We start from the raw sequence: 26,425 nt of genomic DNA on the forward strand, positions 1-26,425 counted from the left end.
CAACACTGCATCCCACATTCCCCAACACTGTATCCCACATTCCCCAACACTGTATCCCACATCCCCAACACTGTATCCCACATTCCCCAACACTGTATCCCACATTCCCAACACTGTATCCCACATCCCCAACACTGTATCCCACATTCCCAACACTGCATCCCACATCCCCAACACTGTATCCCACATCCCCAACACTGTATCCCACATTCCCCAACACTGTATCCCACACTCCCAACACTGTATCCCACATTCCCAACACTGTATCCCACATCCCCAACACTGTATCCCACATCCCCAACACTGTATCCCACATTCCCCAACACTGGATCCCACACTCCCAACACAGTATCCCACACTCCCAACACTGTATCCCACATTCACAACACTGCATCCTACACCCCCAACACTGTATCCCACATTCCCCAACACTGTATCCCACATTCCCAACACTGTATCCCACACTCCCAACACTGTATCCCACACTCCCAACACTGTATCCCACACTCCCAACACTGTATCCCACATTCCCCAACACTGTATCCCACACTCCCCAACACTGTATCCCACATCCCCAACACAGTATCCCACATTCCCCAACACTGTATCCCACATCCCCAACACAGTATCCCACACTCCCCAACACTGTATCCCACATCCCCAACACTGTATCACACATCCCCAACACTGTATCCCACATCCCCAACACAGTATCCCACACTCCCCAACACAGTATCCCACATCCCCAACACTGTATCCCACATCCCCAACACTGTATCCCACATCCCCAACACTGTATCCCACATCCCCAACACTGTATCCCACATCCCCAACACTGTATCCCACATCCCCAACACTGTATCCCACATTCCCAACACTGTATCCCACATTCCCCAACACTGTATCCCACATTCCCCAACACAGTATCCCACATCCCCAACACAGTATCCCACATCCCCAACACTGTATCCCACATTCCCCAGCACTGTTAGTCACCTTCTCCAAGCAGCGTCAGTTTGTCAGCTCGTTTCTTTGCGTTACTCTTCTCTTTCTCGTATTTACAGTGGAGTCCACGGTCATGCCCAGCCAAGACAATGGCTACACTGAAATGGTAAATCAGTGTTCTCTCCAGCGCCATCTCGTGACTCTTCCCAGCAAAACAGCTCCGACAGGGTGTCGTCACCTAGGAATGTGGCAGAACTTTGTTCAGTTGAGTTATGTGGAGTTTCAATGAATTGAACATTTATAACAATACTGTGTTGAAAAGTACAGGATGTTTACAAATATATCACCCCATTACATTCTTGGTATAACGTTTCATGTAATCCAGAACTTGGCTTGAGAACTAAGCTCCTTCACTACTGCAAACCAAACTGAAGATAAATCACAACCTGACAGTGCTTGTGCCGATGTGGTGCATTGATGAATACACGAATATCACGAACTCCACATGCATGGCATCACACCCCACTGTCGTCCACTCTACCCTGGAAGCGGATCTTTCATTGCACGCAGAATGCCTATTTTCCCAAAGTGCGATGTTCACAGTGATTTTAAATTTGTTCCACATTAAATGATACACAGAGACATTATGACTTACATAGGCATAGACATTGAACTTTCGGATGAGAAACTCCACACAGTGACTGACAATGTTGAGAGTTGCGAAGAGGCTTGATCTTGAGAACTCTGTCGTTGTGTGGTTGGCTGTGGTTAAACATGGCAGACGGGCACTGAGGACAATCACCGGCGACCCTGGAAACATGCGGGATGATCACGTGAGATATTCTTTCATGTTTGATATACTAGTCAAACCAGGTAAAAGAATATCATTTGGTTTAAAGTAACTATTGTCTATTTATAAGGTTTCATGTTTACTTTTTGAAGATACCTTTAAAGTTCATGGGTTTATTTATATTTGATGTTCCACTATAATATGTATTTTTAGAGTAAAAATATCATTAATACTTATCCTGTCTAATACTAATGGCTTATCTCATCTCATTTCCGTAATGTAGAGGAAACTTTCTGCGCTGTCTTCCCAGAGAACAGATCTCACTCTAATGCAACCCCCGGGCCGCGCAGGCACACTGGAACCATGTGACCAAGCCAGTATACTCGTCACTCTCTCATATCCCTTACCTGACGACCAACACACATCAGGGGCCGAGGGGCCGGCTGGGAGGGTACTCCAGTTTTATTTTTTTTGAGTGTAGGTAAGCAATTAGTATGAGTCAGGATAAGGTAAAATAAAATGACTACAGGGCCTGGCTAAGATTGGCAGGGCCTGGCACAATTACACACGAAACGATTTGCATATTCAGCTGATAAAACATATCAATTGGGGCATCTCACACATCAAGCATATGGGTGCATTTGAGTGTGACAATTTCTAGCTCATCATTTTTAACAATATTTCCCTCTTTGAAACATAAACACTGTCTTATCAAAGTTCAAAACTGCTTTTTGCATTGTGTATTGCTCCTACCGTCGACATCGGTGCCCTTGTTAGTCTGTAGTTCCACCAACACCCACACAGGCCCTTGCTGGAAGACAGCCCCGGTCCTCCACAACAGAGTGGGGGGAAACACCTTCATACACTGTCTGCAACACACAAGCAGTTGTCATTAGGATATAGTGAAGGGTTAGACACCACCAGACTTCATTAGTAATGTGTGTAATATTGACTGTGTGAAATGCCAAAAAATGATTCTCTGGAACAGAGGGACTTTCATTTGATTATCCCTAGAGGGAAACACAGGTGCGTGTGTGCTCAAGGCAAGTACCATCTTTTAAGGTCTTTTGGTATGACGCGGTCGGGGATCGAACTCCGGACCTTCCGCTCCTCTGTAGATTATCCCAAGGACAGGTGGACTTTCTGTAGATTATCCCAAGGACAGGGGGACTTTCTGTAGATTATCTCTAGGACAGGGTGACTTTCTGTAGATTATCCCTAGGGCAGGGGGACTTTGTGTAGATTATCCCAAGGACAGGGTGACTTTCTGTAGATTATCCCTAGGGCAGGGGGACTTTCTGTAGATTATCACTAGGACAGGGTGACTTTCTGTAGATTATCCCTAGGGCAGGGGGACTTTCTGTAGATTATCTCTAGGGCAGGGTGACTTTCTGTAGATTATCCCAAGGACAGGGTGACTTTCTGTAGATTATCCCAAGCACAGGGTGACTTTCTGTAGATTATCCCTAGGGCAGGTGGACTTACTGTAGATTATCTCTAGGGCATGGGGACTTTCTGTAGATTATCCCAAGGACAGGGTGACTTTCTGTGGATTATCCCTAGGACAGGGGGACTTTCTGTAGATTATCTCTAGGGCATGGGGACTTTCTGTAGATTATCCCTAGGACAGGGGGACTTTCTGTAGATTATACCTAAGGCATAGGGACTTTCTGTAGATTATCCCTCGGACAGGGTGACTTTCTGTAGATTATCCCTCGGACAGGTGGACTTTCTGTAGATTATCCCTAGGACAGGGGGACTTTCTGTAGATTATCCCTCGGACAGGGTGACTTTCTGTAGATTATCCCTCGGAAAGGTGGACTTTCTGTAGATTATCCCTAGGACAGGGGGACTTTCTGTAGATTACCCCTAGGACAGGGGAACTTTCTGTAGATTATCCCTAGGACAGGTGGACTTTCTGTAGATTATCCCTATGGCAGGGGGACTTTCTGTAGAATATCCCTCGGACAGGGTGACTTTCTGTAGATTATCCCTAGGACAGGTGGACTTTCTGTAGATTATCCCTACAGCAGGGTGACTTTCTGTAGATTATCTCTAGGGCAGGGGGACTTGCTATAGATTATCCCTAGGACGATGACTTTCTGTAGATTATCCCTAGGGCAGGGGGACTTTCTGTAGATTATCCCTAGGACAGGGGGACTTTCTGTAGATTATCCCAAGGACAGGTTGACTTGCTGTAGATTATCCCTAGGACAGGGGGACTTTCTGTAGATTATCCCTAGGACAGGTGGACTTTCTCTGGATTATCCCTAGGACGGGGACTTTCTGTAGATTATCTCTAGGGCAGGGGGACTTACTGTAGAAATCCCATTGTGTAGACAGTCCCTGCTTTTATTCTTAGAATACAAGGCCCCCATATAAACAATAACATGACTGACAGTGGGGAGACAAAGACATCACTGGAGGTTTGTTAGTATACATAAAGCAAGGTTAGAGACACCAGAAGACTGTATTGACATGTCAACCAGGATCACACTCATCAAGACATTATTGACATGTCAACCAGGATCACACTCATCAAGACATTATTGACATGTCAACCAGGATCACACTCATCAAGACATTATTGACATGTCAACCAGGATCACACTCATCAAGGCATTATTGACACGTCAACCAGGATCACACTCATCAAGACATTATTGACATGTCAACCAGGATCACACTCATCAAGACATTATTGACATGTCAACCAGGATCACACTCATCAAGACATTATTGACATGTCAACCAGGATCACACTCATCAAGACATTATTGACATGCCAACCAGGATCACACTCATCAAGACATTATTGACATGTCAACCAGGATCACACTCATCAAGACATTATTGACATGTCAACCAGGATCACACTCATCAAGACATTATTGACATGCCAACCAGGATCACACTCATCAAGACATTATTGACATGTCAACCAGGATAGCACTCATCAAGACATTATTGACATGTCAACCATGATAGCACTCATCAAGACATTATTGACATGTCAACCATGATCACACTCATCAAGACATTATTGACATGTCAACCAGAATCACACTCATCAAGACATTATTGACATGTCAACCAGGATCACACTCATCAAGACATTATTGACATGTCAACCAGGATAACACTCATCAAGACATTATTGACATGTCAACCATGATAACACTCATCAAGACATTATTGACATGTCAACCATGATAACACTCATCAAGACATTATTGACATGTCAACCATGATAGCACTCATCAAGACATTATTGACATGTCAACCATGATAACACTCATCAAGACATTATTGACATGTCAACCAGGATAACACTCATCAAGACATTATTGACATGTCAACCATGATAACACTCATAAATACATTATTGACATGTCAACCATGATAACACTCATCAAGACATTATTGACATGTCAACCATGATAACACTCATCAAGACATTATTGACATGTCAACCAGGATCACACTCATTAAGACATTATTGACATGTCAACCATGATAACACTCATCAAGACATTATTGACATGTCAACCATGATAACACTCATCAAGACATTATTGACATGTCAACCAGGATAACACTCATCAAGACATTATTGACATGTCAACCATGATAACACTCATCAAGACATTATTGACATGTCAACCAGGATAACACTCATCAAGACATTATTGACATGTCAACCATGATAACACTCATAAATACATTATTGACATGTCAACCATGATAACACTCATCAAGACATTATTGACATGTCAACCATGATAACACTCATCAAGACATTATTGACATGTCAACCAGGATCACACTCATCAAGACATTATTGACATGTCAACCATGATAACACTCATCAAGACATTATTGACATGTCAACCATGATAACACTCATCAAGATGTTACTGTCTTGTGAACCAGGGCTAGACAGATCAACATGAAGAGAAGGGTTAGACAATGGAGCCTATAAGAATTCAGTCATATATGATGTACTATTTACCTGATGAAGACTGGGAAGAAGGACTGTGGGAGGCCAGGCAGGAATGTGTAGAACTTCTGGCCCTGGAGTGTGCTGTGTGGGCAGACGTCCTCCCAGAGGTGGGACTGTAACAACATCATAGCAGACAATCACAGACATTCAAGCCACAGCACATGAAACCAATACATACGTTCATCAGCCTGTCAGAGGCTTCTGTCAGATGAGTAGTTTTAATAATGCATGTTTCCCAAAATAAACATATGAATAACATGTTTCATACAAAATAAATAATGCATGTTTCCGACAATAAAGACATGAATAATTTAAGGTTCCCCACAATAAACACATGAATAATTCATGTTCCCCACAATAAACACATGAATAATTCATGTTCCCCACAATAAACATAAGAATAATTCATGTTCCCAACAATAAACACCTGAATAATTCATGTTCCCCACAATAAACATGAATAATTCATGTTCCCCACAACAAACATATGAATAACATGTTCCCCACAATAAACATATAAATAACACGTTTCCTACAATAAACATATGAATAATACATGTTCCCCACAAAAAAACATGAATAATGAATGTTCCCCACAATAAACATATGAATAACACGTTTCCTACAATAAACATATGAATAATACATGTTCCCCACAATAAACACATGAATAGTTCATGTTCCCTACAATATACATATGAATAATTCATGTTCTCCTCAATAAACACATGAATAATTCATGTTCCCCACAACAAACATGAATAACACATGTTCCCTACAATAAACAGATGAATAATGCATGTTCCCTACAATATCCCTATGAATGATCATTAACAAAGTGTGTCCACTCACCAGCTCCACAGCAGGGTGTGTGGGAAGATGAGACGTCAGGACGTAGCACTGTGAGGAGCTGTCTGTGGCAGGGAACGGCAGCATGACGCCCAGCTTAAGGAGGAGTTGAAGCATGCCTTCAGCCTGTACACAAACATTGGGATTACACTGGGATATAGAAAAGTGGTCTGATTCCAAACTTATTTCCTGCTTACCCTTCATCAGCTGGGCTTTAACAAGTGCTCAAGTACTCAGGGTTGGGTCGGTTTCATTGAGACTTACCAAGGGGAGATCACTCTGATTGTCTTTGCTATTTAATGAATTTAAGGAAATATATATGCACGATGAGACTTAATATTACTATCAACACACATTATATACTGACCGACAAAAGAAACGCGAACCATAGAATCATAAAGAAAAGTTTGTACATTAAGAAGAGATGTTTCCAATGTGTACCCATTGATGACAAAACTAACAATGAGTCCAGTGTTACCGCAGTGACCCATGTCGGGAATCGAACCCAGGTCTTCATTGTGATGAGACAACGCTTTAACCGTGAGGCTACCCAACCTCCCCTGACTTTATCAGAAATGTGGTATTATCAGGTACTCAGCTATCAGGGACTCACCTGAGTTGGATTGACAGGTATCAGGGACTCACCTGAGTTGGATTGACAGGTATCAGGGACTCACCTGAGTTGGATTGACAGGTATCAGGGACTCACCTGAGTCGGATTGACAGGTATCAGGGACTCACCTGAGTCGGATTGACAGGTATCAGGGACTCACCTGAGTCGGATTGACAGGTATCAGGGACTCACCTGAGTTGGATTGACAGGTATCAGGGACTCACCTGAGTTGGATTGACAGGTATCAGGGACTCACCTGAGTTGGATTGACAGGTATCAGGGACTCACCTGAGTTGGATTGACAGGTATCAGGGACTCACCTGAGTTGGATTGACAGGTATCAGGGACTCACCTGAGTCGGATTGACAGGTATCAGGGACTCACCTGAGTCGGATTGACAGGTATCAGGGACTCACCTGAGTTGGATTGACAGGTATCAGGGACTCACCTGAGTCGGATTGACAGGTATCAGGGACTCACCTGAGTCGGATTGACAGGTATCAGGGACTCACCTGAGTCGGATTGACAGGTATCAGGGACTCACCTGAGTTGGATTGACAGGTATCAGGGACTCACCTGAGTTGGATTGACAGGTATCAGGGACTCACCTGAGTTGGATTGACAGGTATCAGGGACTCACCTGAGTTGGATTGACAGGTATCAGGGACTCACCTGAGTTGGATTGACAGGTATCAGGGACTCACCTGAGTTGGATTGACAGGTATCAGGGACTCACCTGAGTTGGATTGACAGGTATCAGGGACTCACCTGAGTTGGATTGACAGGTATCAGGGACTCACCTGAGTTGGATTGACAGGTATCAGGGACTCACCTGAGTTGGATTGACAGGTATCAGGGACTCACCTGAGTTGGATTGACAGGTATCAGGGACTCACCTGAGTTGGATTGACAGGTATCAGGGACTCACCTGAGTCGGATTGACAGGTATCAGGGACTCACCTGAGTTGGATTGACAGGTATCAGGGACTCACCTGAGTCGGATTGACAGGTATCAGGGACTCACCTGAGTTGGATTGACAGGTATCAGGGACTCACCTGAGTTGGATTGACAGGTATCAGGGACTCACCTGAGTTGGATTGACAGGTATCAGGGACTCACCTGAGTCGGATTGACAGGTATCAGGGACTCACCTGAGTCGGATTGACAGGTATCAGGGACTCACCTGAGTTGGATTGACAGGTATCAGGGACTCACCTGAGTCGGATTGACAGGTATCAGGGACTCACCTGAGTCGGATTGACAGGTATCAGGGACTCACCTGAGTCGGATTGACAGGTATCAGGGACTCACCTGAGTCGGATTGACAGGTATCAGGGACTCACCTGAGTTGGATTGACAGGTATCAGGACTCACCTGAGTTGGATTGACAGGTATCAGGGACTCACCTGAGTCGGATTGACAAAGGACTCCAGGTATCAGGGACTCACCTGAGTCGGATTGACAGGTATCAGGGACTCACCTGAGTCGGATTGACAGGTATCAGGGACTCACCTGAGTCGGATTGACAGGTATCAGGACTCACCTGAGTTGGATTGACAGGTATCAGGGACTCACCTGAGTCGGATTGACAAAGGACTCCAGGTATCAGGACTCACCTGAGTCGGATTGACAGGTATCAGGGACTCACCTGAGTCGGATTGACAGGTATCAGGGACTCACCTGAGTCGGATTGACAGGTATCAGGACTCACCTGAGTTGGATTGACAGGTATCAGGGACTCACCTGAGTCGGATTGACAAAGGACTCCAGGTATCAGGGACTCACCTGAGTCGGATTGACAGGTATCAGGGACTCACCTGAGTCGGATTGACAGGTATCAGGGACTCACCTGAGTCGGATTGACAGGTATCAGGGACTCACCTGAGTTGGATTGACAAAGGACTCCAGGTATCAGGACTCACCTGAGTCGGATTGACAGGTATCAGGGACTCACCTGAGTCGGATTGACAGGTATCAGGGACTCACCTGAGTCGGATTGACAGGTATCAGGACTCACCTGAGTTGGATTGACAGGTATCAGGGACTCACCTGAGTCGGATTGACAGGTATCAGGGACTCACCTGAGTCGGATTGACAGGTATCAGGGACTCACCTGAGTCGGATTGACAGGTATCAGGGACTCACCTGAGTTGGATTGACAGGTATCAGGGACTCACCTGAGTCGGATTGACAAAGGACTCCAGGTATCAGGGACTCACCTGAGTCGGATTGACAGGTATCAGGGACTCACCTGAGTCGGATTGACAAAGGACTCCAGGTATCAGGGACTCACCTGAGTTGGATTGACAGGTATCAGGGACTCACCTGAGTCGGATTGACAAAGGACTCCAGGTATCAGGGACTCACCTGAGTCGGATTGACAGGTATCAGGGACTCACCTGAGTTGGATTGACAGGTATCAGGGACTCACCTGAGTCGGATTGACAAAGGACTCCAGGTATCAGGGACTCACCTGAGTCGGATTCACAGGTATCAGGGACTCACCTGAGTTGGATTGACAAAGGACTCCAGGTATCAGGGACTCACCTGAGTTGGATTGACAGGTATCAGGGACTCACCTGAGTCGGATTGACAAAGGACTCCAGGTATCAGGGACTCACCTGAGTTGGATTGACAAAGGACTCCAGGTATCAGGGACTCACCTGAGTTGGATTGACAGGTATCAGGGACTCACCTGAGTCGGATTGACAGGTATCAGGGACTCACCTGAGTTGGATTGACAAAGGACTCCAGGTATCAGGGACTCACCTGAGTTGGATTGACAGGTATCAGGGACTCACCTGAGTCGGATTGACAAAGGACTCCAGGTATCAGGGACTCACCTGAGTTGGATTGACAAAGGACTCCAGGTATCAGGGACTCACCTGAGTTGGATTGACAGGTATCAGGGACTCACCTGAGTTGGATTGACAAAGGACTCCAGGTATCAGGGACTCACCTGAGTTGGATTGACAAAGGACTCCAGGTATCAGGTACTCACCTGAGTTGGATTGACAGGTATCAGGGACTCACCTGAGTCGGATTGACAGGTATCAGGGACTCACCTGAGTTGGATTGACAAAGGACTCCAGGTATCAGGGACTCACCTGAGTTGGATTGACAAAGGACTCCAGGTATCAGGGACTCACCTGAGTCGGATTGACAAAGGACTCCAGGTATCAGGGACTCACCTGAGTTGGATTGACAAAGGACTCCAGGTATCAGGGACTCACCTGAGTTGGATTGACAGGTATCAGGGACTCACCTGAGTCGGATTGACAGGTATCAGGGACTCACCTGAGTTGGATTGACAAAGGACTCCAGGTATCAGGGACTCACCTGAGTTGGATTGACAGGTATCAGGGACTCACCTGAGTCGGATTGACAAAGGACTCCAGGTATCAGGGACTCACCTGAGTTGGATTGACAAAGGACTCCAGGTATCAGGGACTCACCTGAGTTGGATTGACAGGTATCAGGGACTCACCTGAGTCGGATTGACAAAGGACTCCAGGTATCAGGACTCACCTGAGTCGGATTGACAGGTATCAGGGACTCACCTGAGTCGGATTGACAAAGGACTCCAGGTATCAGGTACTCACCTGAGTCGGATTGACAGGTATCAGGGACTCACCTGAGTTGGATTGACAAAGGACTCCAGGTATCAGGTACTCACCTGAGTCGGATTGACAGGTATCAGGGACGCACCTGAGTCGGATTGACAAAGGACTCCAGGTATCAGGGACTCACCTGAGTCGGATTGACAGGTATCAGGGACTCACCTGAGTCGGATTGACAAAGGACTCCAGGTATCAGGGACTCACCTGAGTCGGATTGACAGGTATCAGGGACTCACCTGAGTCGGATTGACAAAGGACTCCAGGTATCAGGGACTCACCTGAGTCGGATTGACAGGTATCAGGGACGCACCTGAGTTGGATTGACAGGTATCAGGGACTCACCTGAGTTGGATTGACAGGTATCAGACTCACCTGAGTCGGATTGACAAAGGACTCCAGGTATCAGGGACTCACCTGAGTTGGATTGACAGGTATCAGGGACTCACCTGAGTTGGATTGACAGGTATCAGGGACTCACCTGAGTTGGATTGACAGGTATCAAAGACTCACCTGAGTCGGATTGACAGGTATCAGGGACTCACCTGAGTTGGATTGACAAAGGACTCCAGGAATCAGGACTCACCTGAGTTGGATAGACAGGTATCAGGGACTCACCTGAGTTGGATTGACAGGTATCAGGGACTCACCTGAGTTGGATTGACAGGTATCAGGGACTCACCTGAGTTGGATTGACAAAGGACTCCAGGTATCAGGTACTCACCTGAGTTGGATTGACAGGTATCAGGGACTCACCTGAGTTGGACTGACAAAGGACTCCAGGTATCAGGGATTTATCCAGGATTTTAAACCCATCTTAACATTGTATTTTGAATGCATTCAGTGTAATAGTATATAAGTTAGCATTACAAGCTCTTCCTATCTATTCCTCCTGTTATCAGTGATATACAGGTTATTTTAACACAGCCATCACATTAGCTATTGGCTATACATATCAACATAAACTGGTAAACTTTTAATTCCAGTTTAGGAATATTTAATGACATCTGCTGCAGACTTAGGGCTGAATATCAGCCTGTGAGCAGGTCTTGATTAATCCCTTTTGACGAAGGACTCCAGGCATGTTGGCATCAAGGACACAACTGAGTTAGATTGACGAATTAGTAAAGGTTTGTTTGCATCAAGGAATCACCTGAATGGGATGGACAAAGGACGCCAGGTATTTACTGAGCTGACTTGATTCCCAGGCTGGGATGTTGGATCCCAGGCACTTGATGCTCGTCTTCTGGGGCGGTGTGCTCGACAGGAACTGCTGCAGGATCTCCCCGAAGTGAGGCAGGTCCGTGACACAGGGACTCGCCTTCAGGTGAGGGAAGTACAGTGCAAACCCCTGCAGTATCCAAAAAAGAAGTGTCAAGGGGTTGGCTTTTTGGTGTACCAGACCTCTTATATATTTTTTCATCAAGTGTCACATCAGTTCTTTTCAGTAAGTTGGTTTAGTTAATCAACAGACAGAAAAAAGAAATCCTTTTGCAAAAATCAATCAAGCGTCATTCATTAAGTGAATAAATGTTGTTTAATGCCAGAGTCAGCAATATGTCAACTGTATCCCTGAGGTGAGTAAATAATCTATTACATGCACTCAGGCAAGCCACAGAGCTAGACTGCCTGATACAAATAAGTTGACTCTTACAGTCAACATGATTCTACCCAGGAATCCCTACATCTTTCAAATGTCACATGGGTGTGAGTTAGTAGCAACATTCTAGACATTCTTCAGATTGTACCTTGGACCTCGGTTGTAGCAAGTAGACTCTTTACTACCATGTGAATGAGCACACGCCATCAGACGACATGGATCCTGACCACCCAGTTAATCAAGCTGCCTGTGGGTGCTAGAAGGTTAACAGTCCGATAACCATCTCATCCTGCCAGGTACCCATTCACTGCTGGGTGACCAGAAGCATATTTGAACAAAGTCATCTGCCCAGGGAGACACCACAGTGTGGGGCAGGACCAAAACCCTCAGAAACTCAAAAGGTACACAAAAAAACAAAAAAAAAAACAAAAAAACTCCTATGTGTGACCTGTGCTCTGTACCCAGGGCCACCATATGTGTCTAGGAATAGAGGGCCATTGTTTTCTGTTATGTCTCACCATGGTATTTTGCAGTTGCAACAACTTCGAAATGTGCTGGAAACTGTTGTGGGGATTAAGAAATCGCTTCGTGTCATCAGCAACATTGTAGAAGACCCGCTCCAAGTTCCAGTAGGTTCGCGGCCGTATTTCTGTCAATGCATCCAATGACTCCTTGGCATACTTGTTGAAGATCCAGGGAAAATGGGCTTTCATAGACGCCAGGGACTTGTAGATTGAGCTGCTGATCGATGCGGAATCTGGGGCGGTCTTGCTCTGAAAGTAGACAGTGAGTGAGTGCAAGGAAATTTTCATTCCTGAAGGTTTATCGTGGAAGGCGATATCAAGATGACTGTTTAATTGTCATTACCGGTCTAAATACGGTTCCACACTGTGGTCAGTAATGTTACCTGTGCAGCCTGACAGACATCACAGATGTTTGTGTGTTTCACAGATGTTTGTGTGTTTCACATGTTTGTATGTTTCACAGATGTTTGTGTGTTTCACAGATGTTTGTATGTTTCACAGATGTTTGTGTGTTTCATTCACAGATGTTTGTGTGTTTCATTCACATATGTTTGTGTGTTTCACAGATGTTTGTGTGTTTCACAGATGCTTGTGTGTTTCACAGATGTTTGTATGTTTCACAGATGTTTGTATGTTTCACAGATGTTTGTGTGTTTCACAGATGTTTGTGTGTTTCATTCACAGATGTTTGTGTGTTTCACAGATGCTTGTGTGTTTTACAGATGCTTGTGTGTTTCACAGATGCTTGTGTGTTTCACAGATGCTTGTGTGTTTTACAGATGCTTGTGTGTTTCACAGATGGACTGTTGTGGGTATCAGGTGAAGCATCAACACATTACTCACCACTTCGTGTGGACCCATCACTGACTGTACTCACCACGGAAAGTATTGTGAGGAGGTCCTTCTCCAGTAGCTCCTTCAGCGCCTCCGTGTCTGCTGCTCCGGCTGCCATGGAGATCTGTCCCACGAAGTCAGTGCACTCCAGGCGCCAGGATCGTCTGTCAATAAATGGTGATTATGTGACTACTTCAACACCACTGTTTTAATATACATTTAATATATCTTTGAGCAATATTCCAACAATATCACGGCGGGGGACACCCAAAATGGGCTTCACACATTGTACCCATGTGGGGAATCGAACCTGGGTCTTCGGGGTGACGAGTGAAGCTTTAACCACCAGGCTGCCTGACCGCCCCACACATATCTTAGAGAGTATATCTCAATAATCACATCCTGTTCCCATGAGTGTGTGACTGATGATACTACTCTACCCAATGAAGCAGGGTCCACCAGCATCAGCTTCATCCTGTCCATCTCTCAGCACAATGTCCGGCTGTTGTTTCACAGTACACAGGCTAACTACTATAGCTAATGGGAACAGCTTGACCACTCCGTCCATCACTATACGATAGTGTTGATCCCTACTACTCCAAGACAAACAAGCATGAAATACTCATATCCCCCGCCAGTATCACATGTCCGGTTGTGTGCAAGGCAAGAAATATTGTACAGTTTTCAAGATCTGCTCCAGAAACGAGCACTACCTCCATTTTCAGACGTTTTCGAAATTGTTGGCTATTGAAACTTGAAAAATAAATTTTTCAAACATCCCAAACAATCAAAAGGCACCAGTTTACCACTTCGTGATGGGAGATAAGACCTATATTATAACATTGTTACACAGTATGGAACTGCTTACAGGTCACAGATTTTTCCCAATCCTTGGTCTTTAGCAACAAATCATTGATTCCACTCAAATGGAATACTCACTCACTCACCCACCCACCCATCCATCCACACACCCACTCTCTCACTCAATCACTCACTCACTCAATCACTCACTGTATGAGATAGTCCAGCTGATTGTAGATCGCCATCTTCCAGTTCTGCAGCCTCTCTTTCACTTTAGTCAAGATGTCCTCTGCTGACACGGCGGTCTTCCCGGGCTGTACAGCCAACAACGTCACCACGATGTCACGACACTGGACCCAAACAACAATATACTCACATATATACACATGGTGATCAAGCAATATATAACTTTTAAATGAAATCTTTATTTGCAGTGTAGTATTGCAATGTATTTAATTGTCCTCTACTATTTCATGGAATGTTTTTCATCCAACAAGAAGACTTATGGCACATATGAGCATACAACAGTTATAATCACAAGAGTGAGTGAGTAAGGATTTACACCGCTTTTAGCAATATTCCAGCAATATCACACATCGTACCCATGTAGGGAATCGAACCCAGCCCTTCAGCGTGACAAGCAAACGCTTTAACCACTGGGCTACCCCACCGCCCCTCATGATGATGAGAACAAGAGGATATAGTCACTCATGTAAATGAATGTTATTTACCGTTACACTTTATATTAAAAAACATCAATATAAATTAATATTAAACTGACAATACGTGAGCAAACCTAAGCGACTTAACTTGTAATAGCCACTAGTGGCGCTACGACCGACCCTGGAAATTCCAGCCTAGTTCGACAAGGGTGGAAACTGGACTTTAATATTTAATAGTCAGTTGACTCCCTTGCGTGAGCAGGATGCACTGTGGAGTGGTTCTGACTTGGAATCCCTACAGTGGGTCTCACCTTGGACAGAGCGGCCGCCACCCTTCTGGCCAGCTGGAGGTGGAGGGCAGCAGGGTCGGTGTCGGTGGGCGTGTAGGCAACCACCACGATGCTTCCAGGGCTCAGCACGGAGTCCCCCAGGGGCTGAAACACACATAGGGTCCAGGGGGTGTGTCATTGTACATAGCGATCTCAGCGCTAAGGTGAACTACCATACCTTCACATAGACTTAACAGTCGTAGTGCTAAGGTTGGTTTGAACAACGGCACCCAGGTAACTTCAAACATAGGGATACCAGCTTGACAGTCATAGTTCATACTGTATATCACCGTCTATAAAGCGATCCCGCCTATAAGGTGACCCCCCTGTAAAAACCTTCAAAATCGATGCTAATTTATATACCCCGTCTTTAAGGAGAAGTGGAATGAAGCAAAACAAAAGCGTATACACAATCACTACATTTGCAATAAAGACGCATTTGTCTTTTACAGAAAAAATTACATTGTATACACTTGGTCAATACAAATTTGAAATTTGAGATAAAACATCACTAGACATGACGATTTACCAGTTAAATTGTACTTCCTGTTCTGCTAGGCATTGTTTTATATGCAGAGATATACTTTGAAATCATAAATGTTTTTTGGAACCTAAGGCCAGACTCTTCTTTCTTGATGTACAGATGTTGCTGTACAAAATACTAGTCAGAAGTTGGGGAAAAAAGACAAAGAAAAAAACATTTCAGATTATTTGTTTTGTTCTAAAGTTGTCCAAAAGTTTTCAGAATATGTAAGTTGAGATCATCATGCAGGTGAACCTATTCTAAGCTACAGGTTTGTACTTTAACCTCTTGCCCTATTGTCTTGCAGTTTCACCTTTTATGCTTGTGAGAACATGTAAGTTTGCATTTGTCAGATTTAAAAAACCCAAAAGCTGAGATGTACTTCACCTTGCACTGCCGGTACTATACAAGTGTTATGGTACTCACACACCTATGTGTGATAAAGTGACCCTACATAAGTCAGGTGAGCTAAAACTGACGAAACACTCACACTATCTGCGGGGATCTCCAATATGTTGAATTTGCCTTCATGTTTCATCCCAGGATCAGGTGACCAATCCTTCGTGTATACTAGTCCAGGGGAAGGCTTCTGATTGGTGGAGCCAGTTAGCAGCGACGTCACACTGACGTCTATGTCCACATCCCGTAGCAAGACAATCTTGTAGTTGGGGAGGTTCACATATTCTATACTGTCTTCCTCATCTAGTCAACATAGTCACAGGCCCAAATCATCACAATTTCAACTGTGTTCAAGTTCTCATTATCAATCAATGTTAATCATCTACTAACGGAAAAAGCTACTGTGGTATAAATGTTATGTTATTGAAAAAAACCTAATACTTGGTCATTTGTCTGATTAATGTTTTATCATAACAAATTTATTGGCAAAACCCATACCTGGTAACAGGAGACAGAGAGACACGCCCTAAAAGCTGGTGTTGCAATAACCCAAGGCGGATCCAGCATTTTTAAAAGGTAGGTGTCCAAAATATCAAAATCCTCTCTCAGTCAATTTCACTGCCTACAACATACAACATTTGGGAGGGGGCAGACCCTCTAGGCCCCTACTCTGGACCCCTCCTCTGCTGGACCCCTCCACTGGACCCCTCCTCTTGACCCCTCCTCTGGACCTCTCCTCTGGATCCGCCTATGACACCTCAGTTACCAATATCAATATTGGGTGTGACCACCATATGCATTGGTACAGGTGGAGTCAAGACACAAGATGACAGAAAACAGCCTCCAGGGTGTTGTTCCAAATGTCACCCAAAGATTGGCCGAACTGAGCTGGCGTTACCGCTTGTCTAATCCAAGACATGTTCTATGGAAAGGAGTGTGGAGAAACAGCCGACCATGCCAGTGCAGCAACATTATGCTGCCTCAAAAAGTGCAACTTGTGGGTGATAATTATCCTGCTGCAAAGTGACTTTACATCTCTGCATTTGCACAAAGGGTAGAAAATAATCTTTAACAATGTCGTCCCGGTTGTGTATGTCATTCAAATTGCCATGAACAATGAGTTGTGTTCTCCCATGAATTGTGATGCCACCGCATACCATTACACTTCCATCTCTAAACTGATGATGTTGATATTGTGTTTTGATGAACATTAAAATCTTCGGCTAATTTGTTCTGCACCATTCCTGTTTGCAGTTGACCCACAGTGTACAGACGTAGCTTTTCAGCGAGCTGTGGCATTACATAAGCCTCAAACTAAAGTGTTATTTTAGCGGCTAAACAATCATTGTGTGCTGTTCACATTAAATAATCTACATGTGTGAGTTCATGCTCCCAAGAAACAAGCAAACATTCAAATTATGTGCTGTGCATCAACATGCACGTAAAATTGTCACTCACACCCTTAAGAGGATAAGTATTCATTAATATGTATTGAAAGATACATTATTTAATTTCAGAATAAATTAATTTTGATCTTTGTATGAAGCACTTTTTTCCGAAAAGTACAAATTATGCACTGTTCACTTGCAGAAATTCTGCCAATAACTGTTATAGGAATACATGACACTTTTTTATTGATAGCATCTTCTTTTATTATTTGTAGGACGCTCCGTCATCAGGTGAATGCTTAGTAAGTGCATAGAGTACAATATATGTAAATATATCATGATGTTTACACAAAATATGGTGGGATGAATGTACAAAGATAACAACATAATGACAAAGTCAGTGTTTGGTTGTTTATTTGTTGTTTAACCCCGCACACAACAATATTCCAGCTATATGACGCAGTTTGTAAATAATCGAGTCTGGACCAGTCAACCCAGCGATTGACATCATGAGCATCGATCCACACAATTGGGATACGATGACATGCATCAACTATATTGTAGTTCATAGAACCTTACGTATTTCCAACTTTTTGTTCGTTACGTAATGCTGAATGAATGAACAATTTTATAAGGGAAAATTAATCAAACAAAATTCACAGATATTTTTAGTGTTTATCCTTCTCCCTCCATGGTAATGAGAGACCCTTGTCCTACCTTTACTTGCAACACTTGGGTTCATGGGAAACCTGGGGGAGCCCGAGATGATAGGACAGGCACACACCTTCACCTGGGACACCTTAGTTTCACCTGGGGAGGAAGAGCAGTGTTATTGCTTGCCCATACCGATGTCAAGACATTAGGCAAGAAATCTTGTAACTCAAATAAGTATGTTACAGAATTTTTCTTGTGATGTTCTGTTTTCTATTTGATATGTACAATCCTCCCTGTTTATAATGCTACCTTTCGACCAATGGAAACTATGGCATTATATCCAGGGTGGCACTATAATCAGGGAGGTGATGACCAAACCTTACTGACATGATACATGTTTATGGAAGATAAAATAAGAACCAAAATACATGAATTCAATCCAAGCTATTTATTCTGAGATCAATTGGGAATTAAGAAGTACTAATTTAATTAATCCTATAGGAAGGATATAATCATTAACATCTAACTAATTTGTTTGTTTTTTGAAAAAATGGAATGATTCTCTGTGTGAAGATTACCTGTGAAAACAAATGAGATCAATGCAGTTAGTTTCTTTTAATAGAAAAACAAAGCTGTGTGAGGTCCAGCTGCAGAAGAATTTGTTCCAATGAGTAGTGAGGCAGACAACATCGCGCAGCGCACACGTGACCATGGAAGTGATAAAGTCACATATCTTCACATTACTGCTTGAGTGTAACATCTGAGGACATCGTGGGGAGGCAGCTCGGAGTCTGAGGACATCGTGGGGAGGCAGCTCTGAGTCAGAGGACATCGTGGGGAGGCAGCTCGGAGTCTGAGGACATCGTGGGGAGGCAGCTCTGAGTCAGAGGACATCGTGGGGAGGCAGGTCTGAGTCAGAGGACATCGTGGGGAGGCAGGTCTGAGTCAGAGGACATCGTGGGGAGGCAGGTCTGAGTCAGAGGACATCGTGGGGAGACAGCTCTGAGTCAGAGGACATCGTGGGGAGGCAGCTCTGAGTCAGAGGACATCGTGGGGAGACAGCTCAGAGTCTGAGGACATCGTGGGGAGACAGCTCTGAGTCAGAGGACATCGTGGGGAGGCAGCTCTGAGTCAGAGGACATGGTGGGGAGGCAGCTCGGAGTCTGAGGACATCGTGGGGAGGCAGGTCTGAGTCAGAGGACATCGTGGGGAGACAGTTCAGAGTCTGAGGACATCGTGGGGAGGCAGCCTGGAGTCTGAGGACATCGTGGGGAGACAGCTCGGAGTCTGAGGACATCGAGGGGTGACAGCTCGGAGTCAGGTGGTCCCCTCAGACATAGTAATTAAAGCAGGATAAGTATACAAATGTAAAAAATATTTAGAATTTACCATATTTTTTACTTGTCCTGCATTACTCCTTAATGCATCTGAATCGGATGGTCAGTATTTGGATGACCGCGACACTGACATATGAGACTGAAGGCCTTGGGATGAAGTTTCCACTCTGTGGGAGCCACTTTGACTCGCCTGGATAGAGCGTCTGCTAAGATGTTCTGACATCCTGGCATATGCTGGACAAGGAATTGCAGGCGTGGGCATTCCACCAGATAGAAGAACTGGAACATCTGCTGTAGCAAAGAATGAGAAGAGCAAGTTGTCCCTTGATTGCGCAGCCACCAAACCACCACGATGTTGTCGGTTGAGATGATGAGCTGGGTGTTCTGTATGCGATCCTGCCAGTGTGATGTCGCAAGTGTGAGTGCATCCAATTCCTGGTTGTTTATGTGCCATGTGCGCTACAAGTCAGACAACAGTCCTGAAGCTGTTTGGTCCTCTAGATGCGGACCCATCCCTGTACAGAGGCATCTATGAACAGATGGTGACAGCTCTGGCAAGGAGACTCTACCGTCCACCAACTGACATGCAGCCTGAGGTGAGGCGGTAAAGTGATGGATATGCAAGGATCCTGACATCTGATGTAGGCCACTAGGAACTGTTAGATGGGATGCAGGTGTGGGCATCCTCTGATGGTCAGGTCCTGGGCCGACGTAAGCAGCCCCAGAAGCACCTGCCACTGGAGAAGTGTGAAGGGTTGCTGAGAGGCAGGATTCAGATGGTGCAGTATCTTGAGCCCGAGGAACCAGTAGGATGTCCAGATCTGTCTGAAACAGGCCTCCTATGAACAGAAGTCGGTATGATGAGGTGAAGCACATCCATCAATCCCAGGTGACGGAGCAAGCACTTTGGTAAAATCCTTGTGAAGGAGCAGGCTCGCTGAATCTGGATGGTCTATATAGGATTGTCTACATAGGATTTGAACTGAATGATCCTCAGGTGGAGGTAGGAGGCCAGTAAAAGCCTGATGTTATGGCTGGGGAGCTCACAATTTCTATAGACTCTTGGTCCATGGCGGGGGAGCTGTGGTCAGAGGAGGGTCCGATAACAGCGAGATGTTTGTGACATATGGGTCTTCCAAAATGGCCCAATTCTGCCAGAAGAGACCTAGTCTCCCACCTCCAGGCATGTCGTCAACCTGTAAGACTGGTAGGTTTTCAAGGACCCTGTCATTTGATGAAGGTCCTCGTCCAAGACATGAGCACTGTCAGCCACCCCAAAGGCATGGATAGGGAAGTTCTCCCTCTTAAACCTGGGTGGCTGGAGCGAGTAAGCAAAATCTTCATCCAGTGCACTGTTTTTGAGCATAGGATCTGGAGGAATGGAGGTGGGCTGTGACCAAATTGTGACGTTCTTCTCCACTCAATAATCCGGTTAAGGAGCAACCCCAGCAAGTTGGTTGGCCATCCAGCTTGGCATCTGAGTAAAGCTCAAAAGTGCATGTGTCATTCTCAGGGGATGTCTCATAATAAGGCAGTAACGATCCCTCTGATAAATCAGAGTGGTAACCCTGGGAGCTACAGACAAGCAAGCGGCTCCTGAAATGGCATCTGGAGGAGGCTCTGGGTGACACTGAGCCATGGGAAAACGGAGCCCTAGAGGAGGAAGGACCACCAATGATCGTCGGAGGTGTAAGTACAGGAGGCGCTACAGGCGCTTAAAGCAAGGGAGGCGCTGGTGGAACAGGAGGCAATGGAGGCAAAGGTAATACAGTGCTCAAAGGAGGCGGTGTGGGCTGCACCCATCCCAATGACGGCGGCTGGGACGTAACATCCCAAGAGGGGAGAGGGGAGAACAAAAGAGAGCAGATACGCACTTGGTAGGGGGTCCTTCAGTGACTTCTTACCACAAGAAAGGACTGTGTGATCTTACCATCACAAAGGTCTTTCATGGTCACGTGTGTGCAGTGTGATGAGGTCTGCCTCACAACTGGTTGGAACAACTTCTTCTTCTGCTGGATCTCACACAGCTTTGTTTTTCTGCAGATTAAGTTAAAAATAATGGCATTAAGACAAGGGAATTGGAACTTTTGTCATGAAATACACTAGAAGTGGTATGATAACAAGGTTGGTATTATAACCAGGAAAGCATGCACTGCGGAAATCCATTCTGAGAAAAAATGTGGCATTATAATGAGGGTGGCATTATAAACAGGGCCATCATAACTAAGGAGGACTGTACTAGTATTCTCAGTGATGGATATAGACTCAGCCATTAGGGGTGAGGTTTGCCAGACACGTTTCTACATTTATTTCCATCTTACATCTGCACAAGCCTCAACAAGTGACACATTATAAGTAGCCATGGCATCTGTGACAGGATACCATTGCCAGACTGTGCTACACTATCAACGTAACAGGTCGTGGGTATATATTTGAACAGAATAAATTGACAGTAATGTTCTTACATAGTTGTGATGGCAGCTTGGAAACACCAGTCCCGACTATCGACAGGTTGATCAGCTTATGACACTTCTTGGCCAACATATAGATCCCTTTCTCCGTTATCTTAGGACATCCGTAAAACTCTGCCTAGAAACATATAGATCCCTTTCTCTGTTGAATATAGATCATCTACATACTGAATTGATGCTGCAAGTAGTTTACAGACTAAGGATGATTTGGTTTACATAGAGCACGTTTGATGGAACATATTGCAACATTTGAAGTTAGAAAAGTCATAGTGTACACAATGATAAGGACAAAAAATAATTTGAAAACAACTGTTGTTGTGCAAGCATTGCACAAAGTTGTAGATAAATATGTTCAATTACAAAAATAGTTTGTCTGCTGGTGAACGAGTTAATTTGAGGTCCTAGATACATTTGGAATCCAAGTAAATTCATTATGTAAATGAATAATTAATCCTACTCAGATGCATGCCTCAGTTTTAGGAGCCCAGAATAGCCCGGAGATTATCTGGTTACTGATGTATCTGTAAATCTGTAAATCTGTAAATCTGTGTTAGTGAATGAGGACAGTTGTGTTCTGCATCCTCCGCATTAGATAAAATATATTTTACCTTCACAAAGAATTCATGCTATGTGTATATATATCTTCATTACCATGATAACAATATGCACAGGTTCCCCACCAAAATATTTCGTTTTCAAAGCTTACCGTTAATAATTTTGGAAATAGCTCCGCAGCCCATGACAGTCCTTGGTCACTGAAATGAACACACCCTGAAACAAAGAGCAACTTGTTATTGCGCTCAAAGTAGGTAAACTGTTGGCGACTATTCCTTCACAGGGAGTATTTCAGCTATATTGCTGTGTGTCAGGTTGATGTGAGGGGAAAGCTCGAAGTGATGTAAGTCTTAAATGCTTCCAACATTGTGAAACCCTCAAGGAGGGGTAGGGTGCTGACAAGCAGTAGTCAGGTGAAGGCGAAATACACAAAGTCCTTGTGATGTCACATGTCAGAGTGAGTGAGTGAGTGAGTGAGTGAGTGAGATTTCAGAGTGAGTGAGTGAGTGATATTTCAGAGTGAGTGAGATTTCGGAGTGAGTGAGTGAGTGAGTGAGTGAGATTTCAGAGTGAGTGAGGGAGATTTCAGAGTGAGTGAGTGAGATTTCAGAGTGAGTGAGTGAGTGAGTGAGTGATATTTTAGAGTGAGTGAGTGAGATTTCAGAGTGAGTGAGTAAGATTTCAGAGTGAGTGAGTGAGTGAGATTTCAGAGTGAGTGAGTGAGATTTCAGAGTGAGTGAGTGAGTGAGTGAGTGAGTGAGATATAATTTCCGTATCTGCTCCTCTTGGTAAAAGCCTTCAACAATCACAGTGATTTCGGGATCAGGATATACCTTGTGAGCTTTAGTTACCCCTTAACTTCTGAAGTTGATGAAGAGAGAAGAGGGACTCAGTGACGAACTGAGCAGAGACCGAAAAGGATGAAAACCCTTTTTCTTTGCATGAGACACAGACAGGTCCCACTGCCTTATTATATAGTGAGTGAGTGAGTGAGTACGCTGCTTTTAGCAATAATCAAGAAATATCATGGCAGGGGATACCAGAAATGGGCTTCACACATTGTACCCATGTTGGGAATTGAGCCCACCTCTTTGTGACAAGGCTACTTGACCGCCCCTCAGATTTCAAATATCACTGATTATTATCATGTAATTTTCAATAGATTTGGCTGTGTGTTCATTGTGAGAAAGGTGTTATGTTAATTATCTGTAATTTTATTACATGTGTTGTTGCTTCACTTTGATATATATTTGAGAAAACAGAAATATTGCTTTCTGGCATGTAGAAGGGACATAACTCTGCACTCTGCACCCTCAATGTCTGACCCCACTGTTCCTTCAGACACGATATGATATCATTTCTAAAATACACCACACTCCCATCACATTCAAACCATAAATAGCAGATCATGGCAACTCATGAAAGCAACACTCCAAGACAAACTGTGGCGCAATTGATCCACTCTTGCTCCCATGTTTTGTTTAACAGACAGCTAGGAAGGAGACACCCTATACACGCTGGATCCAGGGGCGGTGAGGGGGGTGGAGGTGCTGCATGCACCCCATTACTAGAGCATGCTTAACATGTAAACATACAAAAACATAATCATATGGTTCTCAATAACTAAATCATCTTGGTGACATATTTTCAACAAAAATGTCAATTCTATATTTTCTCACTACCAAATGCAATTTTCCCCCACTATCATTAAAATCAGATCTATGACTCCAATACTATTCCTCTGTGGCTGAAGGTCTCAGGACATTCCTTCCTGATAAGCCAAACAGTGTCGAGGCTTCCAAATTCCAGTATGAGTGAGCGAAGCATTCAGATCAGTATATTGTAAATCTTGAAATTAATGCGTCTCCAAATTAATGTGACTGCTGACCCCTAACCAAAAATGTGACTCCCCCACCCCATCCCCAGTGGAATGATATATATCCTACCTTAATCCAACCTATCTTTAATCCGATCAAACAGCAAATAGCACCGCTTATTTGTGATGTGTAGAGCACTTCCGTAAAAACAATAAACAGTGTTTTCTTAAAAACAACACACAGTTTATACGTTTATTCTGTTGACTGGCATAGAGGAAGTTCAAAGGCAATAAAATAATAGAACCAACAACAGTTCACGGATTTGAGTGAGAGAGACACAAATGTGAAGTTTCATTAATGCGAACAAAGGCCACTCGCATTTTTCGCATTTAATTCAAGCTTGCGTTAATTTCAAGATTTACAGTATTTCATTTGTTATAGAGAATGAGGTGAGACGACCAGCACCCGGAGCATGGAGAGTACATTACTTAAGCCTCCGTTACACAATCCAAAACTTTGATAAAAAACTTGGTCAAAGAAAACCATGGCTGTTTACACTCATCAAAGTTTTTGACAGGCCGTCAAAGTTTTGGTGGGAATTATCTTGCCCAGGTAGATGCTACTCATGAGGAATTATTTGCTGTTGTCGTATGCATTTTGTGTATAGCCTCTTGAGAAGTCGGTGTAGGCAAAGGCAGATTTGGTCCCGAGAATGGCTGCTCGTTGTTGAAACAAATCAATTAATTCTCGTCAGTCCAAAATAGTTGACTCATTTTGACTTGACTCAATGCACTTCTGGTTGAAAAGGGGTAAAAGTTCCTTGCAGTCTGATTACCTAAATTAAATCAACGTCATCAAATTTTGATCAAAGTTTGACGAGAAATGGGATCGGTTTGTCAAAGTATTTGACGGAATGTTACAGTATCAAAAACTTGGTCAAAATGGACTTTGACCAAGTTTTTTATCAAAGTTTTTGATAGTGGCTTAAGGCTTAAGGTTGTGCCATTTCTTTGTTGTGGATATTTTATACACTATTGCTTCTGACACCATGGCATCGACAGCCAAATGGAAGTACCGTATTTTCTTGAGTAGAGTGCGCACCCAAGTATAATGCGCTAACCCCCTCCAGCCGATTCAGTATTTTTCAAAAAAAAAAATTGAATATTATGCACAGAAAAATATTACACCGTACCCCTTCAGCAATTTATGGTATATGAATAGGTGATAGGAAACTTTGTCAGTACAAATTTGAAATTTGAGATAAAAAAATCACTGGGCATGTTGATTTGCTGTTAAAATTGTATTTTTTGTTCTGCTAAGCAATTTTTGAATCCAGGGAATAAGATTACATTGTGTATTTTCCGTAAACTAGGCCGGCAACAGCAATCAGCTGTACACATGTTTTCTTGGAATCTACCGGTGATTCGGTCAAAACACACACAATGATACAGGATTTTAATGCAAGGATCGGCAAAAATTGTATCTGAAACTATATCAGGAATAACATATTCCAATATCTTTAAAATAATAATAACCCTAAGTTTAGAAGCAGGTGATAGCTATTGTCGGTTATTTTTTTTCACATGGAACAATTATATTCCCACGCAGGTGAAGTTGCAAAACTTATTGAACGCCCCTTGTCAACTAAAGTTTGTTTCAAGGCGTCAATAGCGGTAATCTGACCATGGTTGCTAATGGTGAGTTGTGTGTACT

General features: G+C 44.0%; 1 protein-coding gene across 1 annotated transcript in view; it reads right to left on the reverse strand.

Moving 5' to 3' along the window:
• LOC139452086 (uncharacterized) overlaps positions 1–26,425 on the reverse strand; it is an 85,518-nt gene that overhangs the window by 56,805 nt on the left and 2,288 nt on the right. The window contains exons 4-17 of the mRNA XM_071233439.1: positions 23,047–23,111; positions 22,335–22,458; positions 18,596–18,688; positions 16,582–16,793; positions 15,551–15,673; positions 14,788–14,927; positions 13,820–13,940; positions 12,937–13,191; positions 11,972–12,169; positions 6,591–6,713; positions 5,748–5,851; positions 2,489–2,604; positions 1,601–1,755; positions 997–1,183 (exon numbers count right to left, since the gene is read on the reverse strand). Of these exons, the coding sequence (XP_071089540.1) occupies positions 997–1,183; positions 1,601–1,755; positions 2,489–2,604; positions 5,748–5,851; positions 6,591–6,713; positions 11,972–12,169; positions 12,937–13,191; positions 13,820–13,940; positions 14,788–14,927; positions 15,551–15,673; positions 16,582–16,793; positions 18,596–18,688; positions 22,335–22,458; positions 23,047–23,111 (2,016 nt within the window). The remainder of the gene's footprint in view (positions 1–996; positions 1,184–1,600; positions 1,756–2,488; positions 2,605–5,747; positions 5,852–6,590; positions 6,714–11,971; positions 12,170–12,936; positions 13,192–13,819; positions 13,941–14,787; positions 14,928–15,550; positions 15,674–16,581; positions 16,794–18,595; positions 18,689–22,334; positions 22,459–23,046; positions 23,112–26,425) is intronic.

Source organism: Haliotis cracherodii, unplaced genomic scaffold, assembly GCF_022045235.1.
Source record: "Haliotis cracherodii isolate W230 unplaced genomic scaffold, xgHalCrac1.p SCAF_1, whole genome shotgun sequence".
NCBI lineage: Eukaryota > Metazoa > Mollusca > Gastropoda > Lepetellida > Haliotidae > Haliotis > Haliotis cracherodii.